This window comes from Talpa europaea (genome assembly GCF_964194135.1).
Source record: "Talpa europaea genome assembly, chromosome: 12".
Classification (NCBI taxonomy): Eukaryota; Metazoa; Chordata; class Mammalia; order Eulipotyphla; family Talpidae; genus Talpa; species Talpa europaea.
Genome location: NC_140079.1, coordinates 71,049,157 through 71,071,588, shown reverse-complemented (window position 1 = coordinate 71,071,588; position 22,432 = coordinate 71,049,157). Strand labels below are relative to the sequence as shown.

Genomic DNA, 22,432 nt, shown 5'->3' with positions numbered 1-22,432 from the left:
GAGCTTTGCCATGATGCTGAATCTATACAAATATTTCAATAGAAATTCTTCCCTGTCCTCTTATCCCTGTACCCTTCTTAAGTTGGACACCTGCCATTTTAGGCAGAGGATGGATATGGGTGGAAGTACAGGGTTTCTCTTCACCCCATTTCTGAGTTTTGATTAACAAACATGTCATCCTTAAGTAAGCCATGCACTAAGCTCAGACAGCAGGTTGTTGTTTTTTTCTTTATAACATCCCTCAAAGCATACAAGAGAAATTGATTTCTTAGTAATGCACAGCAGTTACACTAACTAGCAGCCACTCTTGCCAGTATAAAAGGTCTGATTGTCTACAGATGTTTGACCCTGAGGCCACTTTATCCATAGCTTCACTGGTTGTTATTTTATTTTATATCTACCACAATTTATTGAATTTTCCTTTGAAGCTACAAAAGCAGGACCTACCTGTTGCAACAATAAAATGACCATAAATATATAAAGAAAAAGTCAACAATCTTCCCCTTTCTCAGTTCCCAAGGCCATTAATGTTAACGGTTTGTTCTCTGTCTTTTTACCCCTTTTCTTGGCTTATGGGCCAATATAAAGATATATATTTCCCTTTCTTTTTATTTGTCTTACACCAGATGAATTATTCCACAATGTGCATTTTTTAACTTAAAATATATTACAGGTGTCCTGTCTTATTACTAGAAATCGATCTAACTCATTGCTTTTATATAGCTGCATAATATTCCATATAATGGAGCTATCATTTATTCGGCCATTCTCCAGTTGATTTTTAAAAATATAGTACAACAACCATCCTTTCTATTATATTTTTATAGATTTGGATTTCTATGTATTTAGACCTTATTCCTCAGCGGTTTATGAATTGAATCAATGGTAATTGTTTTTTTTAGTTTTACAATAATGTTCCGGGGCTTCCCCGGTGGCGCAGCGGTTGAGCGCTGTGCTGCGAATCTACCCACAGCCTCTGCAGCACCCGTTCAATCCCCCACCGCCAGTGAGGGTCCCGCATGCCACGCAGACCTCTCCTGCTGTGCCTGCTGCTCCCCTCAGCAGTGTACTTCATCAGTCTGCCTGTTCTGTTCCCCCCTCTGGCTCTGTGAATTCTCTCACCCTGCCATGCTTCTGACCATACCCAGTGCTTGTATAAATAAATAAATAAATCTTAAAAAAATATATATATTGCAATAATGTTCCGGCTAATTGTTCAAAATCCTTGTAGTCTTGCACAGTTTCTTACTAGTGTAGAGGGTCCTGTTTCTTCATGCTCTTGATGGTGCTTTATAAACATCTGCAATTCAGCTTATAAACATCTACAATTTAGCATTATAAACATCTGCAATTTTGCTTGACACAGTATCCTGATAATCTTTTGACTCCCATTTTCCTATCAGTCAGGCTGAGCATCTTCTCCTGTGTTTGGGACATGGGCCAAACATAGGTCTTTATAAGATTTTTCTGAAATAGATAACAAGAGAAGATGGACATTTTATTTTGTTTGTTGCACTTTTTTTGTTTTTGTTTTTGTTTTTAGTGCCCTTTTTGGTTTCAACAAGTTGAATGGATAGTTTCAAAGTTTCCCACATACCTACTCCTTACCCACACACACCCAGCCTCAGCCACCGGCGGGGCTCAGCACTAAGGGGCCACCTTGGTCACAATCCATGAGCAACTCTGATACATCATGAGAAACTAGTCAGTTTAGAGTGTCTCTCTGAGTCTTATATACTTGTGGGTTTTGGCGTATTTACAATGGCCATATACCCACCATCACAGGATCATACAGAACACCTTCACCTGTGCTCCACCTGTTGACCCCCTCTTCCCTCATAAGCCCTGGGTGTCGTTTATATACTTAAGTCTTCCAGCACAGACTTTCATGAGCAAGTTAAGCTCTTCCTGAAACAGAGGGACAGGTACGATGGAGGTCGGTGCTGGAACTCTCAACTATAGCCTGAGACTTAAGACAAGAAGATTGAGGTAGGGCCTCCCCGGTGGCACAGTGGTTGAACACTGGGTTGCGAAGCTGCCCTCAGCCTCTAGAGCGCCGGTTCGATCCCTGGCTGCTCCCCGGCCACCGGAGGAGGGTCCCGCATGGCGCGCAGACCTCTCCTGCCGCCCGCTGCTCCCCTCAGCAGTGTACTTCGGTCCTTCTGCCTGCTCTGCTCCCCGCTCTGGCTCTGGTGAATTCTCTCACCCTCCCGCACTTCTGACTGTACCCAGTGCTTGTAGAAATAAATAAATAAATCTTAGAGGAAAAAAAAAGAAGAAGATTGAGGTGGCTGCCGTTGCCAGCTTTCATGCATCAGGGGTTCATAGTTTCTTAGAATCAGAGGAAAGAAGAGAGACACTCAACCTGTTGGTTCAACTAGCATTGAGGAATCACAAATTTACCCCCACATTCAGATATGCAGAGAAAACACAGATTCTGCATTTTATCTGTAACTAATCTGCTTGCCTTTCAGGCCCCTGTTCAGTGGCAAGCAGGAATAAATACGTGCTTTACATAGTTTAGTCTTAGTTCAATACAGTAATTTGAATAATTCATTTAGGTGGTGGTCTGTCACCTGGAGAAAAATGCTTAGCATCTCAGAGAAACTTCTAAACAGTTTTCCTCTCCAAGATGTCATCTGGAGAGTGTGAGAGGGATGGAGGAGTGTCTCACCAGCAGAGGCAGGACAGGGGTCTCCAGGTCTATTTTATTCCCCTTGTTAATATCCCTGCTGCTAATCTCCTATATTGAGTTTATATCCACTTGACTAAGCCAAAGTATTCAGCTACTGGGTCAAATTATTCTAGACATTTCTGTGAAGGTGTTTTGAGATTAAATTAACATTTAAATCAGTAGACTTTGAGTTTGTACTCAAAGGAAGGCAGACTCTTGCAATCAATGAAAGATCTCAATAGGAAAAGGCTGATCTCCCTGGAGAAAAGAGGGCATTTCACCAGCCGGTTGGCTTTGGACTTGACCACTTTCTACTTTCCCCAGGTCTCTAAGGGAGACCTGGGGATTGGCCTCCCCAATCTCATGCATCAGTTCCTTAAAATAAATCTCTTTTGTTTCAGTTCTGCCTGTTGGTTCTGTTTCTCTGGAGAACACCGGCTAATAACTCTTATGCTGTAGTCTATGGCTGGTGAGTAATATCTGCCCTTTGGGTTTGGGCTACACTCCCATGATCACCAGCTCTGTCTTCCTGAGCCCAGCAGGACACCCAGCTCTCAAGTGTGCACCATCCCTTCCATCCGGGCCCCTGGGTTGACCTTCCTTTCCAACTGTCCAGTCTTGCTTGTGAGTTAACTTTCCTTGCCACAGTAGCCTCCCAGAAGTCCTTTAGCTCTCAATTTGGCACCCACACCAACCATTAGTGATAGTGGCCTGGTCACTAGCTGTCCACCTACTCAGCTCTCTTGGCTGGGCTGGGCTGCTCAGGTGTGGCCTCGGGGCTCCTGCATGCCAGGCACCCACGGTCCCAAATCAGGTCCCCATCCTTGACATCAACCCAAATATCTCCCTCTCCATCCTGCTTAAAATGCACATAATAGCTCTATAAGCCATCAGTGCGACCCACAAATAAATGAATGGGCAACTACTTAAATTATATGCTCAAAAAATTCCAAGGAAATTGTGGGTACTAAAACATGTTTAAAGACTACTGCGCTAGAGCCAAGCAGCGCCTCTCTTAAGGATGTCATGAGAATTTAATTAATTTTATTATAAAATTTCCAGGCACCTTCAACAAGGAAAGTAGTGAAGACCCTTCCCCTTTCCCTCCTCTTCAGAAGGAAGGATCTGGGCTTTAGTAGAAATAGAGTCCTAGCAAAGGGAAAGATGGGAAAAACAGCCATGCTCATAAGAACAAAAAGGTTATAATTCAAGCTAAGATATGTGAACAAAGCAGTTGCTAAGAAAAAGAGGAAAAGTGGAGACAATGAAAAGGGCAGGAATGGGCCAGCTTAGCTAGAAAAACAAGCATGCGGTGCTGAAGCCTGTTTGCAAAGCTGGGCTGCTGGCCGGCTCCCTGCCTGGCTGAGGCTGCAAGATGAAATTCAGGCTCAAGCCCGGATTCAGGGCAAAGCTTCCTATCCTGACAGGCTGAAAGGTAGGCTCAGCTGTGAGACAGCCCTGCAAATTTGCTTCCTTAACTGGGTGTGGCTGGAGAGCAAATTCCATGGAAAATAGAGCCCAGTGGCTGGGGCCCCAACGTAGGTAGAACTGTCACCTGAACTTTCTGAGCAGACAGGGCCGCTGGCTCAGATGTGCAGGTAGACAGAGGCACAGGTTATGGTCTCTGCTAGGGAATGCTGCAGGTGGGAAGGTGGTCCCTCAAAGATCTCCATGCCGGTTGCTGCCCTCTTCTCCTTCTCTCTGACCCCTGGTGGTTAAGCCCTCAGAACCCCCAGTGATCTCCAAGAGGTGAGCCCAAGTGGGCCTCCAGGGGAACTGGTGATCCATCTTGATCTCTCTTTTCCTACTGGAAAAGCTGGAGGGCCACGTGGGACAGGCTGAGAAGGGATGCCCAGGTCAGAGTGAAACCACTCCTTTTACCCTTCTTACCCTGAGGCCCAGGGGAAACATACACCTCATACCAGCTACTAGATTTTCATGATGGTGTCTTGTTTGTGGATAGTTGCTAGCTGGCCTTTTGTGACGGACCGGAGCGGGAATGGCTATCCTGAGAATATCACCTCTGGGGCTGCAGCAAATTAGCCATCTACCTCAGGCCCACAGCCAGGATTCAGGTCTGTGTGCCGGTGACCCAATGCATGGCTGAACCTGACTCCTCTCATGTCCCTTGGTGAATGGTGCTGGAGACAGACCCAAAACCAAATGGGGCTGTAGGTGGGTTGTCAGAGAGTGGAGCTGTTTCAGGGCTTGGAAGCCAGGATCACGGTCAGCAAGTCAGCTGCCTGGGTGCTGGCCTCTCAAATCAGCTCTGGGGCTTTTCACCCCTGGGGACCTCACAGTCTCACCGCTGAATCAACAGTTCTCACAAAGCAATTTTGTCTGGGGATGGGTGCTGGTATATTACTGTCTAGGGGGCATGGGAAAGAGGATGTAAATGTGGCCACCTTGCTAATCTTGTCCTTCCCAACTTATATAAGAGCAGAGCCTGCTACTCAAAGCTGACACGGACAGCAGCAATATTTAAAATTGGTAATATGGTAATACAGCAAAATCATGTTGGATTTATTCCAGGCATACAAAATCAGCTTGACACTTCAAAATCAATCAATTTATTTCACAACAATTACAGAAATAAAGAGAAAACTATATCATCATCTCAATGGATGCAGAAAAAAGCCTTTCATGAAATTTAACATCCAATGATGATGAAACTCTTCGCAAACTAAGGCAAGACAAGAACACTATATATTTATTGTGGAGCGTAGATTTATTTGGTGACATTATTCTGGCTGTTTGAAATATATTTTGGTTTACTCCTTAATTCTCTCTTGCTTAGGGTAATAAAGAGCTGATTAATGAAGAGCTCTCTGTTTAGAAAAAAGCATTTCACAAGCTCAACAAGGCATTTAAGAAATTAACTGAGTTTAATAGGCAGTTTGAAACATAGACAATTCAAAAGAAGAATTAGAAATAGAAGGAAGGGAGAAATTCCAGTAACAATGCCACTAGAATGCCAGTCACATACATTTCCCAGTTTGTAGATGGGATTCGGTGACATAAAACATTTTGCCAGATTTCAAGGATAAATTCTTCTACTACCTCCAGGCTCTCAGAACTGGAAATTCATCTCATATCCACACAGATAGAGACTACCCAGACCTTCAGGTCTCTAACACTAATACACAAGCCTAGTCTTTATGGAACCCATTCCCATAGAAATCCCATTCCTGTTCTCTCTCCTCTGGGGATGAGCCTCCCCCAAAGTATCTCTGCCAGCCTTTCCTCACCAAAGGCTTCACATCGATGATTCTGGAAGCAATATTGTAGTCCCACTGCATAAGCTATATTCTCCAATTCTCAGCCCAGCAAGAACTCACTCACTGTCCTTGCACCAAAATACAGTGAAAAGAAGGCTGCACTTATTTCTGCAGAGTTGTCCCCTGCTGCTGCAGAGCCAAGCTCCCCTTGCAAAGAGTATATTTCTTTAGGCAACAAAAACCTCTTATGTTGTCTGTCTGAAAAAGAGAAAATCAGAAAAATATTTACCTAGCAGAATGTCAGATAGGGGAAAAAAACAAAAAACAAAAAATAAAACAGACCGAACACTTCATTAGTAATTTCTTTTCTCCCTTTGCTGCAACCCCCAGCTTCTCTTACCTGCCCATACCAGTGTGGGCACCATGCCATGGCTCCTCCATAAAAAATACCTTCTTACCTGTCAGTAAAAGACCTGACATAGCTCAGATCTTCGGGGTTTATACACATGAAGGTGGGTGTGGAGTGTCAACAATTGTGATTGATTTTTTATTTCTGCACACAGGTGCCTGAACTTGTGAAAGGAAGGTGGGGGGTGACCCTTGGAAGAGAAATCAATGGTAGTTAATTTTAAAATAACTGCTACTGCCTATACCCCAAGCCCTATGGCTCAGATTCCAGTAATGAGAAGATTCACAATCATCTGAAAGCATTCAAGTTCAAGGAAAGGATATATACCACCACAGCCCAGCACCCCAGGAGCCCAAGTTTGGATTTCCTGGCTTCACTCTAGAACAGTTCTACTTGGCCTTCCAGTTGTCACTGCCACCTTTTCTTTTATTTTCTTTTATATATTTTTTACATCATTTTTCATTTTTTGCACAATGTATGTGTTTTCCTTTTGGTTATATTCCCCATACAATTCCCACCCCCCCTTATTTTGACCCTAATCCCTCCTCTCTTCCTTCCCCCTCCCCCATAGTGTGTCTCTGATTTATAGTTGCTTGTTGATTTTTATTTTGATTGTATTATAATTAGTCTTTTTTCCTGGTCCCTTATTTAGGTTTTCTAAATTCCTGCTATGAGTGAGACCATCCGGTATTTTTCTTTTTCTTTCTGCCTTATTTTGCTGAGCATGATCCCTTTCAGCTCCATTCATGTTGCTGCAAATTGCATGAGTTTATCTTTTTTGAATGCTGAGTAATATTCCATGGTGTATATGCACCACATCTTCTTGATCCAGTCATCTATTTTTGGGCATTTGGGTTGTTTCCAAAGCTTAGCTATTGTAAATAGTGCTGCTATGAACATAGGGGTGCAGGTGCCCTTTTGAATTGATGTTTCTGTGTCCTTTGGGTAAATACCTAGGAGTGGAATTGCTGCATCATATGAAAGCTCCATCTTTAGCAGGTTGAGGAATCTCCATACAGCTCTCCATAGTGGTTGGACCAGCTTGCACTCTCACCATTATCTGGGATAGGCTCCCTGAACATGTGGGACAGACTTTTAGGGTCTAATTGTTTGGTTCTCTTATCTTGATCAGAACAGATTTCCCAGAACAATGCTTCCCACCCGCCTCCTTTCCCTCTGCTTCTCTCCTCTCCCAGTCTCTTCCTTTAGTCCCCTCCCTCTTCTCTCCTATCCTCTTCTCTCTCAAGAGAAATTTTTAAGTACTTGAACTGTGAAAAAAAGACAACTTACTAGAATTTGCAGGACACAGTGAAGGCAGTGGTTGGAGGGGGGAAGTAACATTGAATACATATATTAGAAAAGAAAGATCTAAGTCTACAACTAAGAAAACTAGAAAAAAGAAAATAAATCCAAAATAAGCAGAAGAGGGCCTCTCTGATGGCACAAGGGGTTGAGACACAACCTCTGAAGATATTCTCAGCCTCTGCAGCACAAGTTCGATCCCTGGCTGGTCAAGGAGCTATCCATATGGTGCAGCAGAACTCTCCTGACAAGCCCGCTGCTTCCCTCAGCAGTGTATTTCAGTCAATCTGCCTGTTCTGTTCCCCACTCTGTCTCTAATGAATCCTCTCACTCCCCACACCTCTGACCTGTACCCCAGTTCTTGTATGCATAAATAAATAAATCTTTAAAAAATAAAAAACAAAGTAAGCAGAAGAAAAGATCTAACAATTAGAGCAGAAATCAATGAAATGGAAAACAGATAATTAATAAAGATAAATCTAAAAAACCAGGAGTCAGTTCTTTGAAAAGAGCAATAAAATTGATGTCTTTATCCAGGCTTAACCAAGAAAAACAGAGAACAGACACAAATTATTAATATCAGGAATGAATAGGGACATCTCTACCAGCACTGTGGACACTAAAAGGACAATAAAGGGATACCATGAACAACTCTATATTCACAAATTTGATAACCCAAATAAAATGAACCAATTCTTTGAAAGACAAAATCTGCCAGAATGCACACAAGTTAACTGACAATCTGAATGGGCCACAGCTATTAAAGAAATTGAGTCAATAATTAATAACTTTCCAAATCAAAAAGCACCAGGCCCAGATGTGTCAATGTAGATTCATCAGCTGTGACAAATGCACCATCTGGTGGGGTTATTGATAAAGAGAGAGGCTGTGCGTGTGTGAGAGCAGGGGGCAGATGGGAAATCACTATAGCATCCCCTCAATTTTGCTGTGAACCTAAGACTATTCTGAAAATAAAATGTTTTAAAAGACAACTTACAGACAAAATGAAAAAAAAAGTATAAATCATATATCTAGCAAGGGTCTAGCAGCCAGAAAATAAAAAGAATTCTTACAACTTGACAATAAAAAGACAAATAACCAAATTAACAATGTTTTAGAGTATGTTTTTCATACTGAAATGCTTTGGCTTATTTGTTGAAAAAATAATTTATTATATACCCATAGATCTATTTCTGTATTCTCCATTCTGTTAAATTGATTTTTATATAGATTATTATTCAATTGTGTCTAGATTAATATAGATTTCTGGGAAATCTATATTCTTTCTTCTTTTTAAAAGTTATTTTGGTTATTTTGCATTTACACTTAAATTTTAAATTGACTAGTGAACTTTTACCTTTAAAAGGCTGGGATTTTGTTAAGATTGTTTGAATTTATATGCTGACTTAGGAAGAATTGATATCTTAACAATAGTCTTTTAACCTACATGCAAAATACACATTTTCGTTAGCCATGTCTTCCTTAATTTCTCTCAGCAATTCTGTATTTTTTGTGCAAAGATCTTTACATATTTGTAAAAATGATCACTGATTATTTTCTTTTTAATGAAATGTAATGGCATGAAATTGTTTGAATTTCTAATTGTTGCTAATATATAATAAAATAGCTCTGTATACATTAGTCTTATATTTTGAAAACTTACTAAAATACTTCTTAGTTCTAGAATATTTGCCATTGTTTTCCTAAACTTTCACGTACGTAAGTAGATAATATATGAATAAGAGCAATTTATACTTATTCTTTTATAATTTCAATGCATTTATTTTCATTGCCTGTTGCACTGCTTAGAAACAACAGGACAATATTGAATGTAAGTGACAAGAGAGAACACGCTTGTTCTGAGAGACAAAACACTCAAGTTTTTCACCATTAATTATGGTCAGAAATGTCAGTTGAGAAAATTCTCTTCATTGCTAGGTTGCCAAGAATTTTTTCATAAACAGGGACTAAATGGTGTCTAATAGTTTTCCTGAATTAATCAATTGTGACTTTTCTTTTTCATTATATACATGGTGAATTCCACTAATTGATTTTCAAAGATTAAACCAACCTTTTATTACTGGCAGAAAACTTACTTGTTCCTGCTCTATGATCCATCTTATATATTGTTAGCATTTATTTACTATCATTTTCTTAATGTATGTTGCATCTATGTTTATGAAGTATACTTTTCTTCAGATTTCTTTTTGTGTGTTATATATAAAGACTTTTTGTGATTTGGGATTTGAATAAAGTTGGCCTCATAAAATTAAGTATAGGCTATTCTCACTTTGTCCATAACCTGCAAGATTGTGAAAAATTTATTCAAGTTCTCCCTTTAAATCTTTGATAGTATTGACCATGAATCATTGCAGCCTGGAGTGTTGTTGGGGGGAGGAGGTGATTGAATTTAATTAATTCCATGCATAGATATAGGAACAGTCATCTGAAGATAGAAGATTTTCTATTTCCTCTTGGGTTACATTTGATCATTTCTGATTTTCAAAGATTTTACCAACTTCATGTAAGTGGTTCCTTTGTATTGTGATTTGCTTTTTTTTTAAGTTGGATTTTTTTCCTGTATTCCTATGTACATAATTTGTCTTTTTCCCTCTGACTGTTTTAAAGATGTTTTCCTCTTCATTGCTTTTCAGCAATGTGCCTTGGTACATTTGTGTGTGTGCACATTTGTGTGTGTGCACGTGTGTGTGTGCTTCTTTTATTTGTACTCCTTTGAACTTCTTATTATGTGGTTACATTATTTGTATCAAATTTTAAAATGAGACTGCTATTTTTTATCCAAATATTTTTACTATTATTCTCTCTCTTCTTTCTTTCTGGACTGTAATTGCTGTTTGATTTTCTTCCCACAGTTTACTGAACTTCTGTTTATTGTTTCCAATCTGTTACTTATGTTCTCCTTTCTGAGTGATTCCTATTTCTTTTCCTCCAAGTTCAATGATCTTTTCTTCTGCAGTTTCTTGTCTGCTATGAATATTTTCCACTGAAATTTTCATCACAGATAATTTATGAGTCAAATGTACACTTAGCCAAAAAAAATACATTTAGTTCTTTTATAGCTTCCATTCCTCTCTTCATTTCATTTGTTTTATTTTAATTTCCGAACCTATTTATAAAGTCTGTAATGTCTTAGCATCCTCGCCTCTCATTCCATCATTCTTTCATTCCTTCATCTTTCTTTTGACTGACTTTTCTTCTAAGTAACATTTTCTGGCTTCATATGTCTAGTTGTTTTTTAGCGAATGTTGGAGATTTTATGTGTGGAATGCTGCTTTTTTTCCTTTATACCTATAAAGTGTGTTGAACTTCATTCTGCTATGTAAACAGGTGACATGTGTTTACATACATATGTCATCTACTGAGCTCTGTGTTTGATCAGGCATGTCTCATTTCTTTTGGGGGCTAAAGCAGCCCTAATCCTCACGTGTGGTCTTATTGGGGTCTCAGTCGAAACCCAGGATGTTGAATTGAGTTTCTCTGCTCTATCTGGTCAGACACCAATGTCTGAGTGCAAATTTGAGTGCAAATTTCAGAATCTCTGCTTAACTCTCTCCTCCCAGTAATTGTTCTGCTGCAGGCTATGTCTGACCCACTGTATGTACAGCTCAGGATTCTGCTGAGGACCGAGTGACACAGGTACATTCCTGCAGCTCTTATTTCGTGCAGCTCGCTCTTCTCCCACCTCTGCCCCACAACTTCGAGTCACATCACCAGCTCTAAACGTCAACATTTGTCCTCAACTCAGCAAGATACCATGTTCTGCTTGGACCCCACTTTCTATGCCATGTTTTACAAGGTGCCTCCAGGCAAGAGGCCAGGGCAACGATGCAACTACACTTTCATATTCTTCTCTCAAGAATCACAATCTTTCACAGCCTATTGTCCAAAATCTGAAAATGGTTAATTCACATGTTTTTTCTATTTTACAATTTTTTTCTGGGGAAAGGACTCATCAAGTAGGAGTTCCTTCCTCTTGACTGGTAATAGTATATCATTGATCTTACACCTTTTGTCCATGGATTGCCCCTTCTAAATTTATTGTCCTTCTACTTCAAAGTCCCCTTCATTACTTGCTCAAAGAAACTGAGCTGTCTCCTTGGCAGCCAGCATAACATAAAGCTTCATCAATATGGGTGCTGCAAACTCACCGCACGAGGAAGGGAGCCCCTTCCTGGCTTCAGAGAGGTGGGTTCTTCAGCACAGGTTGGCTCCACCTGCATCAAGCCCCATCACACGGCAGCTGGTCCAGTGTCCTGCTCCTGTGTGCACAGCCATCACAGCACCCAGAAAGAAAGTCTTCTCAGCACCCCTCAGTGCCCCGCACAGTTCCAGTGAGACACCATCCTGAATGGCTTTCCCCTGCACACTAGACGGCAGGTTTCTGGCAAATTTCCAAGTGTGACTTCCAGCAGCTTCTCCCAGCATGGCACAGTGTAGTGTGTCTGATGTTCAAGGGGCCAGTGGTCAATGCTGTCCTCAGTAAGTCTGGGTCTTAGCCATTGTGCAGCAAAGGCTGCCTCTGCTTTGGGTGCTCATCAGGTTTTCAATATTCATCTTTATTAAATTACCCTGAATGCACACATGAGGTTTCTGAATCACAGCAGATTTCTTCTTATGCTCATGGCACAATCAACAGTCAGAATGACATTGGCACATTACTCTCTCTACATTGGCAATACTGCAGGGCAATGTGATAAGAGCCAGACAGGAAATATATCCTACACAAGTGGCAGGCAGCTCTATATGCAGGACAAAGAAATATGAATGTTCTCTTTTATAAAGAGGAAAGAGACGATTTTTCTCCCTCTCCTGCTGGGAGAGTCTAGTTGGGGACAGGATGCAAAGGATCCTTACTCTAATCCTTTGTTATGTGAATAAATCTCTCCAGGGGGAGGATAACCCAATGCCTATGATTTTAACAACCTAAGTTTCTTCCTAGCTCCAAGTTTTGCCCCTTTTGAAACATACATAAACAGGGAGATAATGCTTTAACTTAGGTGCCTAACCAAAAAAATGTCTAACCTTTTTGCTCTTGGGGAGATAAGAAAAGCTTTATTGTATGAAGCAATTAATTCCACTATTAGAAAAACAAGTGACTGCAGATTGAAATCCTCATTTTATATGGAAAGTAAAATGTTCCCTGGGGAAATAAAAGCCAGTATTGTATTCTAACAGTGTGTGTATTTCCATGGCTCAAGAAACTGAGATTTTCATAGGAACACTAAAAATTCCAGAGAAAAAATATCTTCCCATATTCCTCTTGCTTAGCCCTAGGGAAAATGGTGTTCCTTACATGAGAATTATCTTTATTAATTGTTACCCAATTTCTCTTTGCTCCAGGTCCTTGCTGTAGTTAATAATTCTTAATGGTAAATTCCCTATTCAAATTACTGAGTGGTTTTTGTTTTCCAATTGGATGCTGACTGATATAGATTGATAATTTATCTTCTCATTCATGTGTTTCATTAAGGCATCCAAAGAATTGCTACTTCATGTTCAATAGATCCATTTTGCACAATTTCATCAATATTGCTGATAAGCGTGGTGTTTTATGAAATGTCATGGCATGCAAGATGCCTGGGGTCAATATTATGAGACAGCAGCAGAGTTGTCATAATTTTAAGGCAAGACTGTGGAAACAGACAATTGACCCTCCCGGGGGAAAGCAACAGCTTCTGGTTGTCCTTAAAATTGGCATGAAGAGGATGAGAGTGGATCAAGATGTGGTAAATATACACAATGATATATTACTCAGCAATCAAAAATGATAAAATACATGCCATTTGCAGCAATATAATGCAGCTGGAAGGGGTAATGCTAAGTGAAATAAGTTAGGAGAAAGATGAATACTGGGTGTGTCACTAAAATGTGGAAAATGAAAAAACCAAACTAAGAATCAGAAAGAGACCAACTTAAATACTAACCCCTGAAAGCTGACTATAGAACTGAAGCCTCCAGAAGGTAAGAGGGTGTTGGGGAGGGGTTAGAACAAAGAGGGAAGGAAGCCCAATGGACTATATTGGTGGACTATAGGTGACTTGATTGCAGGTGCCTTATAGTGGAGATACCTGATGGGAAAGATCCTAATGTTACCTCAATTAAAAGAATAAATTGATTTCCAAAATGTGGCATAGAGAAAACGGTTTTACCCAAGGCAATAGCTACATACCAAATGCCAGGTGCTATGTTCATTTGCCTCAGATGAAACACTACATCTGTAGCAGCAACGGCAATTGGTGCCAGTTGGTTAAGTTTACAATAGTCCACAGTCATTTTCTAACATATATCTGACTCCTTCATAGGACAAGCTGGAGGAATTAAATGGGATTGGGATGGTATTATCACTGATGTTTCTTGCAAGTGTTTTACGGTGCTGTCAATCACTACAATTTTAACAGTAACATGATGCTGCTTCTGTATACTACCTTGGTAGAAAGAAGACATTTTATGGGCTTCCACTTAATATTTCCTGCCAGTGTATCAGGGAGCCACCACTGCGGGAGGGGGGTTATACCCATTGCTAAGAATTCTCATTTACATTCAAGAAGTGAGGAGATAGCTACAGAGTCTGTCCTTGAGTCAAGTGACCCGGTGTGTCCTTGAGTCAAGTGACCCGGTGTGTTTGCTCAGTGACCTGAGCAAACCCTGCATCTTTCACCTGACTTGAGTCCACACCCTGGGACATCAGAGTTCCTCAGCCAATTTCCAAACCTCTGTCAATTCACAGATCCAGAAACCCTTGATTGAAAGGGAGGCCACCTCTCCTGGGGAAGTACCCTGCAACCTTTCCCCAAAGGACCTGTGCACATACCCTAGAGCAACTGCATTGAGGAATAGGAAATACAGGAACCTTTCAGGGATTACTTGACATTGAACCTGAAAAGATGCTAATATCTTGAGACGCAAAATCTCACTGTGGCCCCCTCAATCAAAATGAGGGTCAGGTTAGCAGAATGCCATGCCTTATAGATGTCAGTCTGTCTAGCATTACTCTTGAGCACCTAACCTTCCAGAAAAGAGCAAGAATAGGCCCCCAAAATGGCATCATTCTTTATAAGAACCAGTCTGGCAAGCAGGTTGATTATCCTGGACCTCTTTCATCATGGATGGAGCCGAAATTTGTCTTTGCTGGAATAGACACACATTCTGGAAATGGATTTGCTTTCCCTGCCCATAATGCTTCTGCCAGTACTACCATCTGTGGACACTCAGAATGCCTTCACCATGACCATGACATTGCCCCCAGCAATGTCTCATCTCAGGACCTCATCTCAGAGTAAAGGAGATACAGCAATGGATGTGTGGCTGTGGAATTAACGAGTCTTACCACATAGTCCTTCATCCAGAAATAGTGAATGTATTTGAAAGATGAATAGCTTGCTAGCAATTCTGTTACATCGCCAGTTGACAGATACCCTGAGGTACTAAAGTTCTGTTTTAAAGTAGGCACTGTATGTTTTGAATCAGACAATTATATAGTCAGAATTCATGGGTCTAGGAGTTAAGTAGCAGAAGTGACTTCTTTCACTGCTATTATGCCTAATAACTTACCTGCAGAATTTTTCTTCCTGACCCAGCATCCTTGAATCCCACTGGAAAATAATTTCACCGGGGAATGCAGAAAAAGTGGTTTGATTTCATTAGCAGATAAGACTGGCATCTGCTGTTTGTGGCCCCAGCTGTCACTGGTTTCAATTTGTAGAAGTTTTAGAAGTTTATTGAGTCTTGTTTTATGACTTGTGACTTTTTTTTCTCTTGGTTCCATAGGCATTTAAAAGGAAAGTCTATTTTGCCATTGATAGTTGGAATGTTCTATAAATATCATTATGTCAAGTTGACTAAAACTATGGAACAGCTGTTCTATGTGCTTATTTTTCTTCTACTCATTCAATCAATTGCTAAGAGAAGAGTACTGAAATCTCCCATCAGAATTGAAGACTTGTCTGTCTCTTTTTTTAATTTAGTTTTTATTTACTTTGGAGCTCTATTATTAGGAGCATGAACATTTAAAATTGTTACATGCTACTAATGAATTAGCCCTTTACTTTCATGAATAGTTATGGTAATATTTCTTGCTATCTATTTCTGACAATAATTTTTTTAATTATTTTTTTAATTTTTGACATCATTGCTCATTCTTAAACAATATTTGCTTCCCCCCACCCCCTCAGGTATAGTCCCATAGAGTTTCCTTCCCCAATGCACCTGTGCACCATCACCTCAGTCCCCTGTGCTCCTCCCTCCCTCCCTCTCATCCCTCTCCCTCCTCCTCCCCTGCAGGATGTCTCTGATTTATAATTGTCTGACAATTTTTAAATGAAAATGAAAGACTTTTTTGATAAGTGAAAATTGATATAATTTCTTCACTACCAGAAATGCTAAAGGAAGTCTGGAAGGTATAACCACTTCAGAATAATTACTTTATGTGATTTATCTTCCTCTATCTTTTTCTTTGTTTTATCCATTCTGACAATGCCTTTTCATTGAAGTTTTAATATATTTAGGTTGAATATAACTACTAATACAGTTGGGTTTAAGTCTACTGTCCTGCTATTTTTTTCCTATTTTGTCCCACTTGTTACTTGTTCTTCCCTTTTTATTTCTTTTGTATTAAATAAATACTATGTAGTATTCTATTTTATTTCTCAGTTGTCTTCTTAGTTATGCACTGTTGGATTATTCTTCTAAAGCCTTATGGATTAACATGTGCATTCCAAATTTATTACAATCTTTCTTAGATTGAAATTGTACCACTTCGGGCCTCCCCGGTGACGCAGTGGGTTGAGCGCTGCCCTGTGGAGCTGTCTGCAGCCTCTGCAGCACGGGTTCGATTCCCAGCTGGCCAGGGAGATTGCCATATGGCGTGGCAGACCTCTCCCGTCTCACCCACTGCTCCCCTCAGCAGTGCTTTCAGTCCATCTGCCTGAGAGCTTTCTGCTCTCTATCTGGTGAATCCTCTCACCCTCCAATGGCTCTGGCCTGTACCCCAGCTCTTGTATAAAAATAAATAAATCTTTAAAAAAAAAAGAAGAATTTGTACCACTTCTTGTTAAACAAAGGCATCTAATAACAGTATAATTACATTTGCCTCTTTCCTTCTATACTTGTCATATGTATGACATCTATATATATATATATATATATCATTAACCTCATAATACTGTCATATTTTTCTTTAAATGATAATATATTGCTTAAAATAACGAGAGAGAAAAATCAATCAAGATAACCCATTATATTTACCATTTTCAGTGATCTTTACTCCTCTTTGTTATTCTTGAACTTGCATTGATGTCATATCTCTTCAACCTGAAGAACTTCTGTGAGCATTTCTGATAGTACATAAGTTATTTCAGTTTTCACTTAACTGATAATATCTTTACTTTACCTTCATTTTTGAGCTATATTTTTGCTGGCTATAGAGTGACTAAAAGTGCCATTCAATTATTTTCTGATTTCCATTGTTTCTGATTAGAAGTCACATTATTATTGATATGTAATGTGTAATATGATACTATTTACATTGTCACTTTAAAAAATTTTTATCATTGTTTTTAAAGATTTGACTCTTATATATGGATTTCATGTTCTTTTTATATATCTTGGTTGAAATTCTTTGAGATTCTTGAAACTGTACATGCATATTTCTCAGTAATTCAGGGCTATTTGGTCAATATGTCTTCAAATATTTTCTGATATATTTTATTCTCTCTTTTGGAGACTCCAGTTACATGGATATTAGAATTTTTATACTAATGCATTATGTAGACAGCTTTTGACTATGGGTCATATTTTTCTGCTTGTTCCCATGTTGAACATTTTGTAATTGCTACTGGGCATTATGGACAACATGTTACAGACATTCTAAATTCACTCAACTTGGACATTTGTTATCTCAGAGTAGGTACAATATCAAAAAGTCTCCCCATAACACAGTATTTTTGACTTGTTAAATCATTAATAAAAATAATGCTAATAAGGTATTATTACCACTTACCATAGCACCCATCACATCTAAATTTCCCAAATGTTATCTCCCTACCCACAAAATTACACATACATCTATCTGTACATACACACACATTCACACATCAGCAGCAGCAACAAAACTGATTTGGTTCTTGCACCCTTTAAATACGCTCTTTTAGAAGTTAAGCCCCATGTGCCACTTATTATCCATCTACCTTTCACTTGATTTTCTTTCTCCTCTTTAGTATCTTCTAAATCTTCCTCCCTTCTCTCTATCCTCCCAGAAACATTTGTCTCCATTAAGAAAATGTTTTACTCTACTTGTGATTGGGAATGCTGCAACTATTTTCTCCCCTAATCCATCATGCTTTGCAAGTAAGGAATGTAGAAAGACATCAAATGGAACTGGTCTTTCTCTAGAGAAACTACAAAGTCAACACGAGAAAAACCATATTTCAGCACCTTTCAGATCCGTAATCTGCTTCATCATTTTTCTTAAATGGTAAATTTTGAAATATCTTAATTCTAGCTTTATATTTCATGTTATCCAGCAATCAGTTTTAAGTTTGTTATTGTTCTGGTTATGGCTAAAACAATCTGGTGTTAATCCAGTTTCCTTCAAAAGAAGGATTTTTATCCCCCAGCCAGTTTTAAGTGGCTAATTAGTAAATAAATCAATAAATATAAACTGAGCTTATGGAGCAAGTGAGAACTGCTGATAGGCAACAACAATAATGTCAAATATGTTCCTAAGTTTGTAACCTCTATTCTGCTATTTTCTATTAGTTTACTTTAGCTGAGAGACACCTATAAGGAATGCAGAGGGAATATTATAGGATTGTTTTTACCTTATACTGAATATCTACACATTCATCTACCCAAAGGTATGTTAAATACCTACTATTTGCCAGGTTAATATTTAACAAGACAATGGCCATTGAGATGAATAAAATGCCCCACTTTCAGCCCTAAGCTTCCAGGCTGTCTGCTCAGTCTCCTCCCTGTTTCTTGCTCAGTCCCCTTCTCTCTGGGGCTTTAGTTGACCCAATATCACAATAAGTTAATTAAATATCATGTCTCTATGAATTTTTTTCTGACCTTCTAAATAGAGTTGATCAACTCTCTTTTTTGTACAGCACCCCTAGCCCCAAACAACAACCGTGTGTGTGTGTGTGTGTGTGTGTGTGTGCCCGCGTGTGCGTACACCCCTGCGCCTGTGTCTATATGCAGCAAGTTTCTGTGCTTTTTACTATTTTGGTGTCTTCCCCATTGCACTGTGAGTAACTTGAAAATCTCCACATTATTCACTATTGCAGTCCTGGAGCTTGTTAACCTTGACACACGATACTGTAGAAATGCAATAGATTGAATGGATAAATGGCATGATGGGTATTTTTCCTGATGAACAAAAGAGGTGAAAAAAATAAGGCTGAAAGAATAGAAATAATTGTAATGCATAAGAAAAGAAAGATGGAACATGGGCAGAACAGGATGTTGGAGAATGATGAAGGCGCTACAAAAACAATGAAGATAATGAAGATAGTCTCAAGTTGGCCAGAAATTTAAGTATTATGAACAGATTACAGGAGACAGCAATAAAACACTCACTGTTCCTGATTCAGTCTAGTGGTGGGAGGGGTCTTCCATGACCAGAGGCCCACTCACTCACACTGTGGTGCTTCTGTACAGGCTGCTTCTTCCAATGAGTCTAATATCCTGCAAAGTGTGTCACACAACTGACATTATTAGTGGGAGTTCACACGAGTGTTTGGGAGGAGGGTAGGGATGGTGTTTAAACTGTTAGGGGAGAAGGGATGGGAGTAGGCAAGAAAATCCTCAGTAAAAAAAGAGTGACTTCTGATGTCCACCTCTCACCCCTCAGCCTCCCCGCTGAGAAACACATCTTCATTTCTTAACTTAGTGAAAAAATAGCAGTGCCCATAGAGGCATAAATGGACAGGCCAAAGAGCACTTCTCTAAGAGAATGTAAGGAAATTTTGGGAGGAAAATGATCTGTGAAGGGGGGTCAGGTCTTATTTCATATTTCTGTTGCAATTTTTTTTTAAAGATTTATTTATTTTTGCACACAAGAGCTGGGGTGCAGGCTAGAGGTGTGGGGGGGGTGAAAGGATCCACCAGAGACAGAGTGGAGAGCAGAACAGGCAGACTGACTGGAATACACTGTTGAGGGGAGCAGCAGGCAAGACAGGAGATGTCTGCTGTACCATGTGGGTCACTCCCTGGCCGGGGATTGAACTCATGCTGCAGTGGCTGTGGACAGCCTCATAGTGCTGTGTCTTAACCTCTTGCACCACCAGGGAGGCCCTCTGCTAGGATTTGAGGTACTATGTACACCAGACAAAATTCTTCAGGAATAGTATAGAAAAGTCACATTCACACTTGTACTTGCAATTTGGTGAATAATTTTAAAATGTTCAAAACTCTCTAAAGTCCATCCATGTGCCTTATAAAGACCATCAACCTCAGTTGAAACACATCTTCTAGAAGGATCTCAGAAGCTGGAAAATCAGGGTCATGAAGGAGACTGCAAAGAGCCTCAGTTTTCAGCCACTGACCTCCCCACATGGGGATCTGTGGAGCAGACCAATGAGCAGATGCACCAAGACGATTTCTGTGACTCAAAACTGAGAGAGAGAACTGACGGATAGAAACTGATGTGGGAATGGATAGCAAGGGTGCCAGATGTTTCCACATCTGTCTCTTAGTATCTTCCAGCTCTGGCTCAGAGTAGAGATAAACTCTAATAGGAAGATTCATAAACCCAACTATCCCCACAACCTTCCTCACTGCACATATAAAATAATGTAACATGGCTATGCTTAGTTTGAAATAAATATCTGAAGAAATATGAAGTTTTCACTATTTACTGAAAAAAGGGATTTCATAGCATTTGCTTTAGATTCTGCCATCAGTACAGCCGACACCTAAGACAACTACTTAATGCCACTGAAACTGCTACATAAAAATTAAAAAGCTAAAAAGCTCCCATAGGTTGACAAAAAGAAGAGCTCTTGTGAAGTGTGCATCTGGATAAAAGTGCAGTTACAGAGAAAAGTCACCAGTCTGTTCTCTCCCTGCTTAGCCTCCAGCAAACTGTAGAGATGTTTGCTTGCTTGCACAGAAATGCATGCTGAAGGAGCTGACATGGCTGGATAATGACAGACACCCCCTTTTTTTATGAAGCTGCTCATTTTTCAGTCAGCAAATTAAGGAAACCCTTTCTGCAATGACTGTTACTCAGCAAGTGATTTAACTCCTGAGAATGAAAGTCCCGCCCGCGCTGTCTCTGCAGTGTATTCTCCTAAGGTCTCCCACACCTGTTCCAAATGCCTCTCCCTACATCTCCTCACTCGACTAGGTCAAGGATGTGGCAGTCTGAGAGAAACAAGGAGAGGTTTCAAATCTGAAATCCTCAGGCACGAAACGAGTAGTCTTCTCCCAGTTTGGAAGGATTCTCACAGCCAGTAACGAAATTCACCAGAACAGAAACCTCACTTTCTGCCTTGTCCATAGAACATGCCTTGTTCTTAGAAAAGCATTTCCATTCTGACATTATTCTTGACAAACATTGTATTTGGTGCATTTGTGCATGTGGCATATTTGTGTGTAGATACACTGGACTAGAAGTCACCTGACAAGATGATTCAATCTGTTAAGAAATATTTCTGCCCACAGCTCTGCTCTGGGCATCCTTGACCTCCCTGTTCCTCAGACTGCAAACAACAGGGTTTAGCATGGGGGTGGTGATGGTACATGTCCAACTCTACTGAGCTTGAAGTAGGTGATGGAGCCACAATTGTCAGAAAGAACACAATGAGGTGGGAGGCACAGGTGGCAAATGTCCTCTTCCTGCCCTCAGCTGAGGAGATTTGAGGATGGAGGAGGTGATCAAGAGGTAAGAGATGGAGATCAGACCCACAGGTACAAAAATCACAAATGAACTTATTCCATAATTGATGAACTCATAGATAGCAGTATCCGCGCAAGAAAGTTTCATGATGGGTAAATGTCACAGAAGAGGTCCACCACTGAGTCTCCAAAGGGCAAGTTGAACATGGCAGTGACATGGAGAACTGCCATCACCAGAACAGTATCAAAGGACCCACAGACTAATCTAGCACACACTCCTTTGCACACAATGACTGTGTAGCTCAGGGATTTTCAGATGGCCATGTAGTATGCATAGCTCATTGCTACGAGCACGTTGTTAGCGGCCAAGAACATCTGGGTTGCACAGTCTGCTGAGGAGATGGGCTGGTGATGAAAAATGAGACTGGAGAACATCTGTGGGACAATGATCAGTGTGTACACAGTCTCCAAACTGGCCAGCATGTTTAGGGAGCACACAGGCATGTAGAGGGGACAGTCAACATAGATGATAGTTATACTGATGAGTTAACTGATGAGTTTAGCTGGAGTTAAAATGAGGATGGTCATAAAGTGGGCAATCTGATGCTTTCCAAAGCCAGAGAATACTAGGAAAATGAATTCTGTCACTTCTGTAAAGTTCTTTCTCTGCATGCTGCTACATCGATGTTTGAAAGCAATAATGACAGAATTCCCATCAGCAATTAGACTTTTCAAGGAGCAATGAGAGCAGAGATAGTGGTCCCAACTCACCCTTTCTGGCCTTGCACATAAAAAGAAGACCACCTGTGTATCTATGGGGCTTATATATGTGAACTTTCTCCCTGGAGAACAAACTACTTCCTGTGCATGAAGACTTTTGACAAATGTCCTCCTTACATACACGCTGATGCGAGGAAGGGGAAGAGGGTATCAAGGAGGAAGTCACACCACATCCAGTCAGTGGTGATA

General features: G+C 40.2%; 1 protein-coding gene across 1 annotated transcript in view; it reads right to left on the bottom strand.

The window, feature by feature from the left end:
- Positions 1–22,135, bottom strand: part of LOC311180555 (olfactory receptor 10J3-like) — a gene marked incomplete at its 5' end in the record, with an annotated part of 103,709 nt that extends 81,574 nt beyond the window's left edge. Inside the window, one exon of the mRNA XM_084248484.1 lies at positions 22,064–22,135. Coding sequence (XP_084104610.1) covers positions 22,064–22,135 — 72 coding nt within the window. The remainder of the gene's footprint in view (positions 1–22,063) is intronic.
- Positions 22,136–22,432: the final 297 nt, after the last annotated feature.